Raw genomic sequence first — 19,253 nt, forward strand, 5'->3', positions numbered from 1 at the left:
TATTTTACGACTATTCAAACAATAAGAATTGTTGGATCTATAGAACCTATTCTATTGTTTCTCTATGTCCCGGTCTTTTCATCATCCATGTCCAGAGAAAAGCATGCCTATGATTTAATATGTTAAGCACTTATGTTTTATCTCAAAATAAATCTAAATGAACTTGGAAAGTTGGAATGAAAAATATAATTTGAACTTCTTAAAATATATTTAACCGTGGCGAAGGATTTCTCAAGCCAATCTATATTAACTTACAAAGGGCATCCTTTTTGTTCATTACAAAGTGATGAATTCCATATTGGCCATACTCGTCTCTATACAACCAACCATGGCAGCTACTGCTGGATCTCTTTCTTGATTACTTATACTTTAACATACCATAGATGTCTATGTATAAGACATTTGTGGTGCCTCTGGTTTAAAGACCATTACTAAATATAATGTCTATTAAAATGTATAATAAGTCATTAACACTCAAAATAAGCTTATTATTATTTGGTCAAGTTCAATAAACTTGTTCTTGTAATAATTACCTATTTGTTTGACTTACAGCTCATGTCAATGATATGAAACTCGCCAATAAACTTGTTCTTGCAATAAATACTTATATGTTTTACTTGACATCTCATGTCAATAATATGAAACTCGCCATCTATTTTAGTATCGTATACTATAAAGGAGTCATAACACATACTAGTACTATTTATAAAAACTTTTTGACGTATAATCATAAATCCACCATTAGAAACTATTTTAGAAGTATAGTACAAAGGATACACGTTCATATTCTCGACAAACTCGAGAAAGAGTTCTTTAACTAGTTTACTTCGTAGACTATATTCATTAATATAATTTATGAATATTGATAACTATACCATTTTATAAATATCAAAATACTAATCAAATACAATAATTTTCTAAATGCAAGGGCCACTCAATTGGCATTTAGGGCATATTACTAACAGAACTATCCTACATGTTGTTGAAATATCATTGGCATATATCTAAATTACTCAAGTACGAATAATCCCATATAAATTTATTTTTGATATTGACATGCTTTCTTCTGGGTAGATTAATTGATAAACAGAAAAATTGCTAGCATGCCTTTTAGTAAAGATTTCAGATAATACTTGGTACATAAATACATATAGCTCTTATATATATGTGTGTGTGTGTGTGTGTGTGTGTGTGTGTGTGTGTGTATAGACACACACACACATACACACACCATAACGAACTGATCAGGCTGGCTTGAATTATAACACTGAATATTTCATTATTTAAGAATAACAAATGAACTTTCACATTTACAGAAAGCTGAACAATGACTAGTAAACATAACTAATTAAACTTGATCACAAAATTGATTAATTAAACAACTATATATGTGTCTAAAGTTCAGCACTTCCAACGCTTGTTGCATTCGGCACACGTTACATAGGTAGTCATAGGCTCATCAGCACTCCTAGTCTGCATCTGATGATAACTGCAATTGCTTTTCCCGCATCCGGAGCACTTAAATTGATCCGTCGTGCCTTTCTTTTTCTCAGGAACTTCGCATTTAAACATGAACTTGGCTTTAATTTCCTCGTTCTCTTGTCGTCTGTCATCACTTGCCAATTCTTCAGGAGTCATGGTCACAAGCCTCTCCGGTGTCACCTCTCCGATAAGAACCCTTCTTCTCAAATCAGGGTTTTTCTCGTCGCTCATGTTGAACATAATGGATCGGTGCTTGCGTTTCTCTGCAACACCCATGGGCCTCAGCTTTTCGAACAACACACGTTCCACTGAAGCAGCAACTTGCTTCGGGTCGCGCGCTTTAACCCGATCAGTTATTTCCTCATCATCAGCGGCCTCACTTGCAACTCTGGACAGGGCCTTCTCAAGATCTTTCCGAATTTTGTCTCGCATAGAATCCTTAGCCTGATCAGCATGTGATGGTTTTCTGATACTAGCAGTTGCTTTTTTCTCCTTTGCTGTGCTGCACCCAGATTTTACCGCATTGCTATCACTCGTCTGCTTCTGAAACTTCTCATCAACTGATAATTTGCTACCGTTTCTCTTATTTCCGCTCGTCTCTTTTCCGAGGACTATTTTTTGCTTCCAAATATGTAGCAATTCGGAGGCTGCATTTTGTACCTTCTCACATGGATGCTTTTTGAGATGGCGAAGACTTTTACCGACCTGTGTGGAGACCAGCAGATCGTAGGTAACGGGAAAAGCCTGTAGTTGTTTCAAGGCGTCTCCGCATCGCTGCACCTCGGGCTCACTCCTGTTAGTAGCCGCTGCCGCATCCGCCGCCTTCTTGGCGGCTCCAAATAACTTCACAAGCTCTTTCTCCATACGTACGTAAACAACAGCTAGAATTTCGTTTATTTGTTTCACAATGTATATTTTTCTGCAGGATGTGAATGAGTTATCAATTTATAGTAATGAACTTTTCCCAGTCTTGATCGGAATTGCTTAGTTTCCTTATCTGTATCGGATGATATTGAAAATTTGAAATAATGAAACCAACTCTCATTAGGAAAAAAAGAAAAACTCTCTGCCGGCACCCCCGTACGGGAGGAAAAAAAAAGAAAAAACAATTCTTATTGAAGCCAATTATCATCAGGAAAAAAAAAAAACTTTGCCGCCTTCGTGAAGTACGCATCCTCTTACAGATTGGAGCAGAAACCAACGGTAATCTTCTAAGATCGCCACGTAGGACGGACCCGGGCCAGACGGAGGCTCCGTCGCAGACAGTGACGTTGGGAGCCACGTAAGCAACGGCCGCCACCTTCGGAACCCACTGGTCCAACGGTATTATCTGCCTCTGTCCTCTGCCGTCCCACTTCGCTCGATCCGCTGACGGCGTTATGGGTTTGGCGTCTGTTGTTGCCGTCGCTGTTGCCGCAGCTGAGGTGGACAATGCTCGGCGGATGACGTGTCCATGGGAGAGCTTCGCGGTTATTGCTTGCCTCGTGATCCGTGCTGGAGCTGCCAAATCTATGATCACCATAGACCACATTTTAGATTCATTGGTTTCACCAAGGATTTATCAAAATTTTCGTTCTAAGTTGATTCGGCTTCGTAATTTCAGCTACCAAAATCAGGTTAAAACACAATTTAATGATCATGTGATCAAGAACCAAATGCATGCATAGGAAAACAACCTTTATTAATCTTTCTAAGAAAAGAAAGAAAATAATCATTAAAACGTAGCATCATTTCAGAACAATGGAAAACGCAGTAGCGGATTCCACCGGAAGGTGGTCTGTCATCGAAATCTCCCTCTTCAGAGCCTATACTACTGATCAAATCATTACTCCCGCAATAATTATTTTTTAATTAGCTTCATTTTCTTGATCATTATCTTTTGACAACAGCCAAAGCAAAGCAGAGTCTTGACGTTGAGGCAGCGGCAACTCGAAAAAGCCCACAGCTGAACAAGATCACCGTTCATCAACTGATTTTCTTCAACAATTTCTCCCAATATAGTCACCAGAACATATGACTCGCTACTGGGTCCATGCTTCTTCTCCATCTTCCGCTTTCCCAAGCTTATTTTATTCTCATTAAGCGAAGGATCGATCAAAGTTACTGCTTTGATCTTCGATGGCTTGTTATTTTGGGAATCCCAAGTGTTCAATATTTTGGGAATCCCAAGTGATCTTCACCCTTGCATACGTCGGGCTTATACAATGGTTTCTGCATAACCCTAACGATGTCTTTCCCATGCATGTCCCTAATCTTGGTCAAGAAACTTGTAGGCAAATCTGGAGGCGGGTTTGGTCCTAAATCAAATTCATTCTCTTTTTCCTTCTTCTACTTAAGGCTTTTATTATATTTTTCTTTGTCGATTTTCTTTCTTCTTTTGATGTGATAACATCATCATATCATCATCTGCGGCAGATGTTGATATTTCTTCTCTGGTTGCCGCTCTCTGTCGTTGCTTCAATTTTTTAGCAGCATCTACGGCCGCCACCTCTGATAAAATTTCTAAGCGATCAGTCCATTTTTAAGTATCTTCTTCTTCTCAAAATCTTCTAGGGTTAACAACCGTGGCTTCTTCATGATTGATCTGAATGCTAAACTCAGTACCGCTGATCTGAAGTTGCTATCAATTGCGTGTTAGTTATTTACTATAATTTATCTACTAGTGAATTTAGTATAACTTATCTAATATTTGTTAATCATAAAAAAATTATGCTAAACTCATTTTTTTTTTAAGCTTAGATAAACTCTCGTCTCTAATAACAAAAGTTCAAATATTGAATTTTTGATAGTAAAAGTTAAAATTTTTTTAAATATTAAAATTTCTAAAATACACTCTCCTTATTCGACAATCTTATTTTATTTTTTTCATAATATAACTTTAAAAAATTTTCTTATTAAAGTAATTTAATAAATTTTTAATAAAATTCTCATCGACAACCAAACAACCAAAATTTTTTTAGTAAAAACTCTATTTATAAAGATTGTACTATCAAATAACTAAACAAGCTCTACTTGAAAAGATATATTAAACAGAACTTTAATAATTCTCATTACAAGTTAATTCCTATTAATCCTGAGTTCATATGGAGTCCACGTTATTAGGAAAGTCTAACCATTATTTGTCAAAAGTGATGAATAAGCAAGAAATATCAGTCATTCAAGGTTGTTAAATGGGTTTCAAATATTGTTTAGTCTCATAGCATGCTAAAATCACTGCTTTAATTTTGGAAAAAATATATATATAAATATTTACAACCATTATTGAGGATTTTGCACATAAATCTAAAGTAAATATAATAAATCAAATATATCTATAGCAGTTATTATCCTCTCTAAATTTCAGGGCTGAAAATCAGAAGTTCTGCAGGAGCGAGCTAAACCTGGGATCTTATCTGCCGTTGTTATCCCCACCATACTGTGTAGAGTTTCCATTCCAAAAGGCATTTCTATCATTGAACCGGCTATCATCCTCATCATGTTTCAGCGTATGAATATTGCTCCCAAAATGAGATGTGGTTGGTGGCCTGTTCTTACTTTCATTTCTGCGAACTGAAGTGCTAGGATTTGAGGATGGGTTGGGTCCATCTCCTCTGGCTGCTAAGTTATTCTGAAGTGTCGGATTTGGACCTACAGGACCACACACAGATAGTTATAGAGGTGCAAGCCATGAGAACATTATGCCACAATAAGTATCCAGTGAATCTAATTGAAGAACTTTCACCTCACATTCAATCAGATTATGTCCCGGGGAAAAAAAATTTTCCAAAAGAAAACCTTCTATTCCCAACAAAAGAAGACATGGAACCCAAGGAAAAGACAGTAGGCCTATTGACCGCACACATTCCTTTACTAGGAAAACCACATTGAAGGGTTCTTAATGGCCTTTAAATTCCTCCCTAGCTGGTATATTTGAATGCAAATGAACAGTTCTTAAACAGAAATACATTTTAATCCTAAATCTCACGTCTGGAAAAATATAACTGATGGCATCAGTTATGTTGTTTGAACTCACCATATTCCCATATGCCTCTTTGTGCATCCTGCCCTGGGCTTGAATAGGCACCACCACTGAAATAGGACAGTGGATTCACATATGACAATAGTCTTCTGACGTATGCAAAATATCCCCCTTCACTTTCACTTGAAGAATCTGCAACTGTTCTATATCTAGTTTGCTCAGACATCGAGGATCCTCCTCCCTGGTAGCCTGAAGCTCTCTGGCGTGGAACCACAATCAATGCTTGTCTGTTAAACAAGCTCAAATCTGACAGAGATTTGCTAAGGTCTGCAGTAGATTAAAGAGAGAGAACAATGAATAGCAATTAGCAAACACTTCAAATCTACTGTTTGTGCACTCGTATATACATTTGATTGCACTATTTAAAGAGAGAGCATGTTATATATAAATCAGTGATGCCTAACACTGACAAGTGCATCTAGAAAGATTGAATATTTAGATTACACAATGAAAACAGCATAAGAATGCATCAAGGATTGAAAGAATACTCATGTAGAGCTTATCCTGCCACATTAAAAGGATTGGTTTACAAGTAAAAGAAGGTGAAAAAGTAATTTACAACAGAGAGTAATTCTTTAATTTAAGTAAGAGCCACTTGCATGGATGAAGGCACTTAATTGATATGCAACAGACAATTGCATGTGAGCAAAGACAACAGAACATACTGTAACCGGATGGAACATTATATCTTTTATATGACAAGATATTTTTTTCAGATAAAATTTATAACGCTACCAACCATCTGCTGTTACAATCAAGTTCATTCTATGCACGAAAGCATGAACACTTGGTTAGGTCCTTTGTAACATTTTAAGATCGTGCACATACGGCTAATCATCAAAAAAGGCAGAAAGGGAAGCATGTAGGTGTATATTATATATCAGGTCCAAATGCTAATTTGAGCAATGCAATCCATGCCAAAGAAAAGAACTGCAAAGAACAATGTAGAGCAATGCGGTAACTTCCTCTGCATCCATATCCTCATTATAACACCGTTGGGGGCAAAATTCAAATAACTGAAGTCTGGACATAAATATTTGCAAATGTAATATTCATACCTTCATTGGTGAAAATCTTGCGAGGATATGGAATGGCAAGATCATAGGAGCTCAAGCCTGTTTGGTTTCTATCGACATAATCTTTCACCACCCTCAAAGCACTTGTCAGAGTAAATTTCTCTCGCAGGCTAACACCATTAGGCAATCGGATATTTAAATGAACATCACTTAATTCTCTACCAGAACAACCCGACAAGTCAACCTTCCCATGACCTATGTCATCTGCCCTCTCATCCTCTCTGAGTTCATCTGCTTCAGAAGGAGTTACTGTTGGACCTCCAGCAGGAAGACTTGAATGACAATCACTACTCGTAGAAGAATTTGCAGCTCTGGAAGGCTTTTGCTCAGCTTGAGAAATTTCAGGATCTGCTGCTGCGGGACTAAGCAAATTGTCAGCTCCTTTAGAGAAAGAGCCGGAGTGCTTGTCCACAATACTCCTTGAGGCAGGAGAATTTGCAGTACTGATAGGCATGCTCTCAGCTTGTGAAATTTCAGGATCTGCTGCTGCAGGACTAAGCGAATTGTCAGCTCCTTTAGAGGAAGAGGACGAGCACTCATCCCCAACACTTCCGGACTGGCTATCACTGCAGGATTTTGAAGATGTCTTAACACCAACTTCAGTGTTATTTTTCTGAAAATATGAGAAAAATGTAAGTGAATAAGCTCATGAAAAATACAGTAATCAATAAATTAAAAAGGTAATTACAGAAACTAAAGCTTCTCTTACCATCTCAGATGTCACAGATGATTTAGCCTTTGAGGATTGCAGGTGTTTCTCCAACGAAGGTGAAGGTGATGGAATAGCTGCACCTGAAGAACTTCCCTGATCAGGTGAGCCACCACCAGAAGTCCCAGAAGTAGGTGGTTCAGATTTATTGGAAGCAAGTGCAGCAGTCAGTACGCTTGCCGTTGTTTCCTGCAAATTAGTTCAACCAAAATGAAAAAAACACTCACGTTTTCTTCAAAACTTAAATCATAGAGTTAATGTGGCTCTAGTGCATCGCATATGTAGGAAATAAATGAGAAGAGATCCTGGAGAACTATTATTTACAATAATAGCTCAAAAGGTAGCCATTGCACAAGGAATAACCTGCCTTAACTATTTAGTCACCACTGATTGATCAAGTTGTGATCAATAGGTTTTAAACAGTTTTTTGGTTAAGCTTTGCAAAATACTTGAAAACAAAAGTTAAAACATGCTTTCGAAACACCGAGAGTAGCTAGTGATACCTAGGAACCCCGTAGAAGTCACATAAAACTATGTCTTATAGTTACATATGATCAACTACATTCATTATTGCAGAAAACTGTAACATCAACTAGCAGACACCAAGGGTGTTCTCCTTTTTCATGAAAAACCTATTAGTATGACATGCCAGGTTTTGACTTTTTTTTTTTTAAAAAAGCTCCTCACCACAACCCCCATACCTGGATATGAAGACTAAACCATGCCTTCTCCAAGCTGGAAGCCAAAACTTCAGCAGAAACAAAACCTTCTGGACAGTTACATGGAAAGAAAACAACGAAATATTTAGAAAGTATTTGTAAACACCATAATGAGCTTGCCTCTACTAAAGGTTATCATTAGAAACATACCGCTTCTCCAAACTTGTAAGCCATTGTATCCAATTGCACTAATACATGGGATAGAATTTTGTGGATCTGTAAAATATCAATGTAAGAATGCGCTTCTGATTGCAATACTGCTGGCAATGTCCATTATATCACAAGTCAAAATATTCACATCCCTAGTTAAGCTAAAATGTTTGTAAAGTATTGAAACACAGTATCCTTAAGACGAGGCAAGCGTATACATTATCTCCATAGTTTGAGATTTATCATATGAAAATACCCAGTCTGCTAAGGTTGGCAGTAGTTCAAAACCGCAGCCAACCAATGAATCTTAACTTAAAACTTTGATTCAAAATGAGGAATCTGAGGATTACATATTGCACAATAATTTGTAGCGTCAGTGCTTCCTTCTCGGATATGCAATAGTATACAGTACTTCGATACTGACTCTGCTACCTGAACACAGCAAATAAGGAAATCGTACACTTAAAAACAAAAAATATTATTAATATATAAATAAATAAACAATATAACTTACTTTCAAATCAGTCCATGTTGTGTTTTCCAAGTTGTTTGACTCAGTGTCTTCGCCTGAAATGAAATAAAATAAAATAAAAATTTCATAACGACTTTATTTGAGATGAATGTAATTGAAATTAAATAGAAATTACCTGAGATGTAAACGACAAAAAGTTTCTTTTGCTTCTTAGCTTCATTAATAGCTTCAGGAATCGATCCTTTGTATGTGAGAGAAGAGAGTGACCGCCGTTCCATCTGGTTAAAGCCACCGAATCAAATAATAAAAACAAAAAACTGAATTAAATTAAATCAGTCAATTCAAACAGCACAATTTCAGAGAATAAACCCTAAATTACGGAAATTGAGGGCTTAGTTTTACACAGTGAACGCCGTATCGAACAAATTTTAGATGTGACCAACACGGAAGTTACCAGAAATAACGAATTAGGGTTTTGGAAGAATCGAGTGCGGAATCAGAGGACTTCGAATTCGATCTCAAAACACACGCTTACTGAACGAGATATAGAGAATCTAACACCATTCTGTTAGAAGACGATAACACGCGTGTCATAATTAACTAATGCCACGTCATTATTTTAATTTATTAAAGTGTAAATACTCATGTTGCGTGGTAAGATTTGAGCTAATTAATCAGCCAGCTCTAAATTTTTAAAAATGATCTAAAACGTAAGTGTTGTATACACAATACATGTTTCCAATTTAAATCTGGGTAATAATTTTATATTTTTCACCTACTGTATGTTATATTTATTTTCAATTTTAAGTTATATCGTATAAAAATAATATTTTGTCCTTGACGGATCAAAACCAACAACGGCTTGTCTATGATGCCAAAAATTAGAAAAATGGGTGTTAATAATTACAAGTAAAAGTGGTAATTCGAGTTGACATATTGTATCTTATTTGCGTCATATCAAATTTAATTCTATCTAGACTTAAATTGTTTTTAATCTATAAAAAACCTCAAACACTAAGAGTCCGTTTTGGATTGTTTTTAGGAGACTTAAAAGTAATTTTTAAAATTTAAAAGTTGATTTTAGTATTTGGTTAAAAAAATCAAAATTATTTTTATCAAAATTAGCCCCTCCTACAGCTGATTTTGAAAAATAGGGAAGGAGTAGTTCTTAGATTCTGATTTTCAAAATCAATTTTATCCTTTAATACAATTTCATAAATATCCTCAAAATTATTACCTAAACCCAAAATTATTCTTATTGAAATTGAAAACAAAATCAATATTTTAATAAATTTTTGTTATAATTCATCAATATAAATTTATTAATAATAATTTATTGGTTGAATTATTATTAAATTTGTTTGAGTATATTATAAATTTAATTGTCAATTTTTTTAAGACAAAAAAAAAAAAAATAAAAATCAACATAGTATAGATTTTATTTTTAGTTAAAATTATTAAATATACAATTAAAAATATTGTATGTACATGTTTTTATGTGTATAAATAAATTTTATCCCACATTATATATATTTTAGTCATTTGATTTCTCTCAGTAGTTTAACAGTAAAATTTACCAAACGGTCATAATTGATTTTAAAACTCACAGTATTTTTGAAAATAAAATTTATCAAACATTTAATTGATTCTCTTCATAGTTGATTGTTTTTACAACATATCTAACTACAATTATTTTAAAAGTTACAGTATTTCCAAACTGGCCTTAGCCAACCTATTTATAACGGTGTCATAATTGTTTCACCTATTTAACATAATTATACATATATACTCTAATAAATTTTGTTATAAAAATAATTACATAATTTTTTAAGCATGCAAGAAATAACAAAAATATCACTAGATACCAAGTAAATCAATACATTATAATTAATCAAATTGATGATCCTGTCACAAAAGAGTGATTGTGTTAGAAGAGTCATTATTTGGTAAGGAGACCCTTACTTTAATATGGTAAGGAAAATTAAAAAAAAAATATATATATATAAATTTCAATACATTACATAACAAAATATATTACATTAAAATGTGAACTTTTATCTTGTCTCTATCCTTTACTTTCGTAAAGAAAAGGATAACTGTTGAAAACACTAGACCTGAGCTTAACACATGTCTAATTTGTGTGGTTATTGTGGAGTGTACATGTGACATGAAATGTAACATAGGAGCTCCCTTAACACAATTATAAATTATTGAAATAGTTACCCAGACACAACCCATTTATTATAAGTTCTTGTTGGATTCACGGATCCTATCAAACATTGCCACGTCTAATTGCATGTATGCTCATATTAGCATATACGAAGAAGCTTTTAATTAAATATATCCAAGTACCAAAGAAAAATTTAAAGGTAAAAATACAACAAACTAACAACAAGCGATTCTTTGATTATTAATCAAATACTATTCATCATTGTCTTTTACAAAGATATGAAACAGAAAATAATAATGAATATTACAATTTCGACTACCAAGATGTATCAACAGTATTGTAGGAAATGAAAATACTTAAAATCTTGGAAAATCACTACAACATATCTATTGCTTGATTTAAATTTTATGTGGCTGCCTTCAACTAAGGGTAATTTTCAGGGACCTCCCCTGAGGTTTGGTGTATTTACACATATATAGAATGTATGGATGTAATTACAGACACCACCCCTGCCGTTAATTATAAGTTAAATTGACCGTTAGGAGACTCTTAAAATTACTATAATATCCTTCCCACCAAAATAATAAATTGATAAATAAAGCTTTGACAACTGACGGGTAATAAATTTGGCTGAAATCACACGACATCAGAAAAAGACCAAAATACCAATCAATGTAAAGTAGTTGACATTGCTTATTATAAAAAAACTCTTCAAAATCAAATGAAGCTGCCATTATTATCGTTGTAAATAAATGTTAATAATTTGAACAGCGACAACAGCTATAAATGGAGGCTTTTGCAGGTAAATAAATCATCAAAACACAATTTATTCTTCATCTTCTACTTAAGAAATCTTTGTATTTGTTTCAATAATATCATCCATTCAAATCATCAATAGAAGCATTCAACATAATCAAGATCAAACCGTGTCTCAACCATATGGATTTTCTAAGCTCAAACACATCCAGTTAATCAAACATACAACAAATGAGCCATGGCAAAATGACATAAACTCTCACTTCCTTAGCATGTCTTATAGGCTTGTCAAAGCAAACATTCTTGACATTGACATCCTGCCACATCTTCTTTAAGCTGGTGTATTACTCTGGAATTATTGTTGCTACATCAATCTCATCTCCAGCTACCACAGCCCGATCTCCATGGCTGCAAGTTAAAACAACAGCATATCGTAAGTAACAAAAAACCATTAATAAATTAAAATATGCTACATGAAAGTTTAAAGAAAATTATACCATCAATAATAATCATTTCAAGGTGAGAACATCAAACAAGATTACGATATGGACTAAGCTGGTTTGAGTTTAAGTTTTAGAGGCCAAAACACTTCAAACTCTGTGTGTAGTCGACAAATTTGGAATTGATATGTACAACTCTTTCTATGTGTAAAAGCAAATAATTGTCTTAATATATGAGAATGAAAATACTATTGGTGACGAAAGCTTCCTATCATTACATGCTCTGATGAGCTCAAAATTTTTAACGATACATGCCACAAAGGAAGAGAATTGATATTACCAGCCTTTTCAAAGCCATGGCACCATGCTGCCTAAGTATTGAAAATTACAAGCTGGCACAACCATTGAAACTCCCAAACCCAATTTAAAGTTCAAGGATTAGAAAAAAAAAATCAGCATCGCTAATTCTAATTCTATGAGGCCTAAGATCCATCAGCTATGTTACTATCCGGATGAACAAAAACATTTGAAAGAGATGGAGATGTCTCATCATGGAAGAAAAAGAATTAATGGAATTAAAAGAAGAAAATAAAAAGGAAGAGATGGAAATGCAGATCTAGGTGAGCAATGGATATCGTTTGGCTAGTTTTTCTCTTCTCCAACACCAACTTGTTTAACCAGACAAAATTAATAGAACAACAAATTAAAGCTGTGTTTTAAAAGATATATTCTAAAAGCAAATTTGATATACTTCCAACTCCAAATAGATCAAGATAAGATGAAAGTATCACAGTGATTATAATCTTTTTTTTTTTTGGAATGAGAACATCAGATTGTAATAATACTTTCTGCTTGCATTTCCATAAATTAGTTCCTCATTTGCAACCTATGTGCTACCAACATGACAGCTTATAATAATAAAATGATTAAGCATTAAATCGGCATAATAAAGATTTGAAGAACCTTGTTATGGCTATGAAATAGCTTTTCCATCAATGGAAAACAAAATAAATTTAAATTGGAAAGCTGCGTAAGATTGATTTGGCTAAGGAACTGTAGAATTAAATGATTTGTTTCTTGAGTGTTTCTTTTTTCTTTTTCTTTCTTTTGATATTAATATTTTATTTTACATATAAAATACACGAAAGAATTACAAGATGTCTCTGTTAATGTTTTGTTTGCTGCATAGAGTGATTCCCAAAGCTCTCATGCCTCATAAGGTACTGTTGTTATATCTATCGATCTCCTCTACTGCATGTGTGTGTGTAATTGTGTATATGCTTTCTTTTATTCCATTAGTAGAATATTACCAAGTATCAAAGCAATTAGTTAACAAAACCCTTACTTAATTTGCAGATATCAGGAGAAAGCCAATCATAGATAATATGCTACATAAAAGGTTTGCATATGAGAGAATTTCAACCCTGTATGTTTTCTTTTGGAAAAATTTAACAGTTTTTCAATAAATTATTGCAATGACTCTTATATGGATGCTTTCATAGAAAGTACTTTCATCCAAAACAGCTTCTGTAAAATCGTCATCTAGATTTAAACATATAAATTCAGCACAGATTTTTGCCAAAAAAACACAAACACATAAACACATAATAACTGCTCTTCAATTCTAAAGACGAAAAACACAGTGAATATTTAAAATTAAAAAAATAAAAGAAAAATAAAAAAAGATGAACAACAATCAGAACAACAACTTACTATAATTGACTAACAGAAAAAGAAATCAGAGACCACACTTGTCGAGATCTACATGCATAAAAAAAAATCAAAATTCGAAAGCCCATTTTCATTTGTAAGTAATTCAGAATCAACCCATTCTTAAAAAAAAAAATAATCAACAAAATAATCAACTGCATCTTATTTGCATCTTCGAACTGTCACAAATGAGGACTAACCTCTTTCTCGCTCCAATTCCAGTCGCGGCTGAAGCCATTCACCGCCGGTACTCACTTCGTGGAAGTCTTGGGCCACCACTCGAACTCATCTCGTTCATAACAGAAGCTGAACTCTCCTTCAATTTGATAAAGTTTTGGGCAAAAGGAGCTGCTTCTTGATAGCTTTAGAAAGCAGAAATTGATGTTGGATTTTGCTTTCTTTTGTCCATCAAGTATCGCAAAGCACTGGACAAGAGATTGTAACAGTCAATATTTCTCGGACATCAACAAATTTTCAGCTTAAATTTTGAATTATTTTAAAATTTAAATATGATTTTACGTATTTACCCTTCTATGCTGCATTATACATATTTTTATACTAACGGCAGGGGTGGTGTCTGTAATTACATCAATACATTCTATCTATGTGTAAATACGCCAAACCTCAGGGGAGGTCCCTAAAAATTACCCCTCAACTAATATAACCAACTCCGAAGTTTATAGTCACCTGAATTTCCTAAATCCCTGGAACTTGTGCTGTGGAGCAATGCCATTCAAAAGTGACATGATCCTATTGCTGAAAAATATACCTGCAGTCTGACATCATATTGTTTCCTTCCTACTGGTTGAGAAGAAGAAGCATGCCCAGAAAACAGGGGGAAAGAAAAGAATGAATAAAAACATAAAACTTAGTATATTTTGGTGCACTCAAATTATGCTTTGTGCTTACTGTTCTCAGGGCCACCGGAGAATAGTTGACTACAAGACCTTGACATGGTCACAGAAGAGTATTTCAGCAGCGGATCAGTTAAAACGTGACCGCCCTGTATTTAAGCCAATAAGCACCATCAGCTTCTCGCAAAGAAAGGTGAAATAAATCAGAACAAAGTTCAGAGGCTTACTGATTGCTGATTCATAAAAGCTTGGATAATCAACTAACAAAAAGTTTCTTCAGGGTCAGCAATACCATCCTCTGTAGCTTTATTTGGATCCAGAGCTGCCTATCATGGTGAAGCAGGGCCATTCACCCAAACTTCTGAACATCTCCTTACAATTTTGTATGCACGCATGGAAATTTAGTTCAATGGAGTCAATCTCTAAGAACTTGCCGTCATCCACCATGAAGCCATCAGATTAATTGAAAAGGACCAATAAAAGTACAAAGAGCTTAAGTTGAGCTAGATCTCTCTTCTTCTTGGAGCCAATTAATATCCTGATCAAAATAAAACTTTAAACCTAAAATACTGGAAAAATCAAGAAAACATAAACTATAATTTCTTAACAGATGACAACAAAAATTTTCAGCATTAGTAACTGCATGAATGAAGGTTTGGGTCATAAAGCAATACACAATTAACTATCACATTAAAGAAAATAAATCACAGCTGATTAACAGGCAGTATCAAATTTCCAGAAAGATGTTGTCCATGTCAGGAAAAGATAAGAAAACTCTTGATCTGTCTGCAGTAATACAGATTGATTCAAGGCCATCTAGAGAAACCAAGCCAAAAGTTTCACGCAGACCTACATATTTATGGGAAGCATCTATATTTCAAGTCGCCTAGTATGCCTCTACAGATCCATTGTTCATAATTTGATTGACCTAGAGCAGAAAATAATAGATTACACCATAAAAATGTCTGCCGTATGTGATAACTAAACTCGAACAATTTCACAGAATCATATTCGTCCAGCTCACAAAATTAAGACACTAATCCCATTTTCCACAAGCTCATTATGTCCTTTTAGAACCTATGGTCAGAAAAATGTTTATCTGCACACACAATCTAGGACCTTTTACATGATGAGAAAGATAAATTTATAGTAAGTTCATCATTTGATATCTAGCCGTATGCAGGTTGTTTTCCAAAATTAAATGAACAACAATGCTGACAGAAACATTCAATATGTTTTGTAATAGACGTAGTGATACGACATTGGAAGCCATAGGACTGAAATGCAGTTATAATGTCAGTATATCTTCTCCTAGGAGATGGTAGAATGCATCTGCATATTCAACAAATGGAACTTAGCACTGGGAGATCATAATTTACGTTTGCTTGTATAGTTATTACAAGTGACAGAGGGAACAGAGAAAAAGAAAAGGAGAAAAGAAAGTTTAGACACACCGTATGGCATATGCTATAAGACAGCTGAAGAGCTTCTTCCCACTTGTTAACTCTGATTAGGCCTTTAATAAGATGAACGAATGTGCTTAGCTCCGGACTACCATCCTTTCTTATCATGTCTACATACAACTCAAATGCTTTATCAATCTTACGTGCAAGGGAGAGGCTCTCAATTAATAAAAGAGTCGAATTCCTACTGGCAGCTGAGTTTGATGAAAATGATGTCATCTCTTCATGCAGTTCTAGAGCCACCTCTAGTCTTCCAGCTTTGATATAGTGGTCAATCAGAATTCTATATGCTGGAACGATTGGAACTGAATCAGTTTTACCCATCTCATTTACAAGTCCAAGAGAGACTATAAACTCTCGACTGAAGCCTTCAATGACCTTACGGTAGCCTGCAACATGCGTAGGCCAGTAAGTCTGTTTCATCTCTTCCAAAAGGTTGTGAGCCTCGTCTAAAAGACCAGAAGCACAGCAATGGTTTATCAAAACCCTATATGTGACAAAATTTGGCGCACAACCTTTGGAACTCATTTGTCTTAAGAGCTCAAGGCATTTGTCGACTTTACCTACTTTGCCAAAGCCATCAATCATTGCTGTATAAGTCACAACATTTGGGTAGCAACCCTTTTCTTCCATCATCAACATAACCTTATAGGCTTCTTCTGTTTTCCCAACTTTAATGAGGCCATCGATCATCTCAGTGTAAATTACAACATTAGGAGCATGAGAGTCTTCTAGCATTTTGGAAATGACTTTTAAAGCAAGATCAAGTCGCTTGTCCTTAAACAATCTGTCAATCAGAGAGCCGTAAGTATACACATTTGGAGTACACCCGCGTTCCAACATCTTTGAAAACACCATTTGAGCTTCATCAAGCTTCCCAACCTTGCAAAATCCATCAATAAGAGCATCATAAACAATATTGTTTGGCTCACAGCCTACCACAGACATAGCTTCCAATAAGTCATGGGCCTCTCTGACCTTGTGAACTTTGCACAATCCATCTATCAAAGCGCCATAAGTATAAACATTTGGTTCTTTGCAGTTGTTGTCAAGAACCCTGAAATAAATATCTACATCTGAAATTTCCGCATTGCCCTTCATTCTTGCATAAATCCTGCAAGCCCTTTCAATATCTCCAGCTTTACAATGGCCATCAATCAAAGCTGTAAAAGTGACAATATTAGGAATACAACCCTTAGATAACATGGTTTCAAAGAGTTCATTTGCCTGGGATGGTTTTCTTGCTTTAAGGTAAGCATGTATAAGAGCAGTATAGGTTACCACATTTGGGTCACAACCTTCTTTTACCATTTCATCAAACCAGTTGCGAGCCTGTTCAATAAGACCAGCTTTACAAAAATTATCAATTAATATCGTATATGTATATACATCAGGGATTAAGCCATTTCTTTTCATTTCTTGAAACAACAAAAATGCCTTTTCTGCTTCAGAGGCGTCACATAAATAACCGATTACTTTGGAATAAGTACTAGTATCAGGTATAAAACCCTTACTCATCATTTCACGAATAACATTATACGCTTTCTCATATTTTCCAGCACCACAAAGACATCGCACAAAATTGCTGACATTGATTTTGTTCAGTACAACTCCAGCGTTAAGCATTTCAGCATAAGCTTTCTCAGCCAATTCGAACACATCAGAAGCAGGCAAGTCCTCGTTACCGCAAATGCCTCCAATTAATATATTGTAAACCACATAACCTGGCTGGAACCCACATTTTCTCATTTTACTAAGCAACTTGTAGGCATAAGAGTAATCTCCTGATCTACAATAAGCATGAATAAGAGAATGAAATATCCTGGGACTTGGATAACAACCTTCTGTAATCATCATACTGAGAACTCTCTTACACCTACCAAGTTGTCTTTTCCTCAAACACCCACAAAGCAAAATCCTAAATGTAACAACATTAGGAATGCATGACCTAGCTCGCATTCTGTTCAGCAAGTCCATAGCTTCTTCAAAAAGTGAAGCTTCACACAGCCCAGATATCATCTTCGTATAAAGTACCGTATCAGGCACAAATTCTTCCTTCTCAATCAATTCTAAGGCTTCCTTCCACCTCCCAGCTTTGCAAAGCGAATAAGCAAAACACCCTAAAGTAAACCCGTCCATACTAAACCCTGCATCCAACATCTCTCTATAAACCAAATATGCCGTGTCTAATCGATCTGCTCTTAAAAATACTTGAATTAATGCATTATAAATCGCTTGTGTGGGTTTATACCCAAAATCCTTAAGCCTCCCTAGCTCCTCTAAAGCCACATTCCAAAAACCATTTCGACAACATTTGTGAATTAAAACATTGAGCAACTTCCCCAGCACTTCTTTATCCTCATTTCCGATTTCCCGTAAAAATTGTTCGGGTACTCTATCATCATGATCGCATTCCATTATCTCGACTAGTGCATTGTACACGGGCGGCGTGTGAGAATAACCAATTTGCCTACCAGCCCATAAGAAAAATTTAACACCCAATTCCGGTTTTTTAATTAAATTCAACACATTAACCACTAAAGATTCACTTAATTTCTCTCTAAATTGACGAAGAAACTTTTGGGTGTTTCCACCAAACCCATCATTGTTAGTCAATAACGTGTTGGCAATCATAACGGCATCGTTTGAGCACCTACCAGCATCAAAATTTGGCACTGAGTCGGCAGCACTGGGATTCATCAAAGAGTCACGCAAGAAAGCAAAGTCCTCGCTCGAAACGGACTCGACCAGAGAACAGCCAGTCGAAAACGGGTCGTCCGGGTCGAATAATCCGTGCAGATCGTCGGGAGGAGAGGTGCAAATGAATCTGGTGACGGCGGGAAGGACATTTTGGCGGGAAAATTGGTTAGGATGGGAGAACATAAACGATTTTGAAGAGAAAATGAGCGATGAAAGAGTCTTCAGCTTCGCTTTGCTCATTTTTTGTTATACATTTGGAGCCACTCACACGACTGTTTGAGAGTTTAAAGGGCGAAAATGATGAAAGTATCCCTGTCTAATCTTTTCTAAATAAATTGAAATTAGAACATATATAAGGACTTGAATGAAATAAGTCCAATTTATGGTAAAAACTCCACCTGTAGATTGGAAATCGTAGAGGCAGAAGGCCAAATTGTTATGCCTTGAATACAACTCGATGAATCAGAAAGCGTCCGGTAGGTGTTCTAAAATTTATCTCGTCAAAGATCTTAGCCAATAAAATTTAGTGGGATA

The 19,253-nt window shown here is 35.1% G+C and overlaps 3 protein-coding genes across 8 annotated transcripts; all 3 read right to left on the reverse strand.

Moving 5' to 3' along the window:
- Positions 1-1,395: 1,395 nt before the first annotated feature.
- Positions 1,396-4,554, reverse strand: LOC102607649 (transcription elongation factor TFIIS-like). Its single transcript, XM_052438189.1, has one exon. It carries the CDS (start codon positions 2,344-2,346, stop codon positions 1,402-1,404), a length of 945 nt encoding a protein of 314 aa, XP_052294149.1. The 5' UTR covers positions 2,347-4,554; the 3' UTR covers positions 1,396-1,401.
- Positions 4,555-4,684: 130 nt separating this feature from the next.
- LOC102620723 (plant UBX domain-containing protein 11) lies at positions 4,685-9,247 on the reverse strand. Of its 3 annotated transcripts, none has more exons than XM_006478795.4 (10): positions 9,081-9,247; positions 8,802-8,904; positions 8,669-8,721; positions 8,505-8,586; positions 8,155-8,220; positions 7,987-8,051; positions 7,286-7,474; positions 6,559-7,189; positions 5,495-5,767; positions 4,685-5,109 (listed from the first exon to the last, which is right to left on the reverse strand). In XM_006478795.4, exons 2-10 carry the CDS (start codon positions 8,902-8,904, stop codon positions 4,871-4,873), a joined length of 1,701 nt encoding a protein of 566 aa, XP_006478858.2. In that variant the 5' UTR covers positions 9,081-9,247; the 3' UTR covers positions 4,685-4,870. The 3 variants fall into 3 exon arrangements, with proteins under 3 accessions (XP_006478858.2, XP_006478857.2, XP_052294148.1); XM_006478794.4 differs by having other exon boundaries at positions 7,987-8,054; XM_052438188.1 differs by lacking the exon at positions 9,081-9,247 and adding an exon at positions 9,029-9,047 and having other exon boundaries at positions 7,987-8,054.
- Positions 9,248-11,599: 2,352 nt separating this feature from the next.
- LOC102621199 (pentatricopeptide repeat-containing protein At1g06710, mitochondrial) lies at positions 11,600-19,167 on the reverse strand. 4 transcript variants are annotated; one of them, XM_052437846.1, is made up of 7 exons: positions 16,998-19,167; positions 16,011-16,901; positions 14,784-15,094; positions 14,612-14,705; positions 14,390-14,503; positions 13,903-14,127; positions 11,600-11,960 (listed from the first exon to the last, which is right to left on the reverse strand). In XM_052437846.1, the coding sequence occupies exons 1-3, from the start codon at positions 18,957-18,959 to the stop codon at positions 15,050-15,052; spliced, it is 2,898 nt and encodes a 965-aa protein (XP_052293806.1). In that variant the 5' UTR covers positions 18,960-19,167; the 3' UTR covers positions 11,600-11,960; positions 13,903-14,127; positions 14,390-14,503; positions 14,612-14,705; positions 14,784-15,049. The 4 variants fall into 4 exon arrangements, with proteins under 4 accessions (XP_052293806.1, XP_052293804.1, XP_052293803.1 ...); XM_052437844.1 differs by having other exon boundaries at positions 14,390-14,500; positions 16,011-19,167; XM_052437843.1 differs by having other exon boundaries at positions 16,011-19,167.
- Positions 19,168-19,253: the final 86 nt, after the last annotated feature.

Source organism: Citrus sinensis, chromosome 3, assembly GCF_022201045.2.
Source record: "Citrus sinensis cultivar Valencia sweet orange chromosome 3, DVS_A1.0, whole genome shotgun sequence".
NCBI classification, from domain to species: domain Eukaryota; kingdom Viridiplantae; phylum Streptophyta; class Magnoliopsida; order Sapindales; family Rutaceae; genus Citrus; species Citrus sinensis.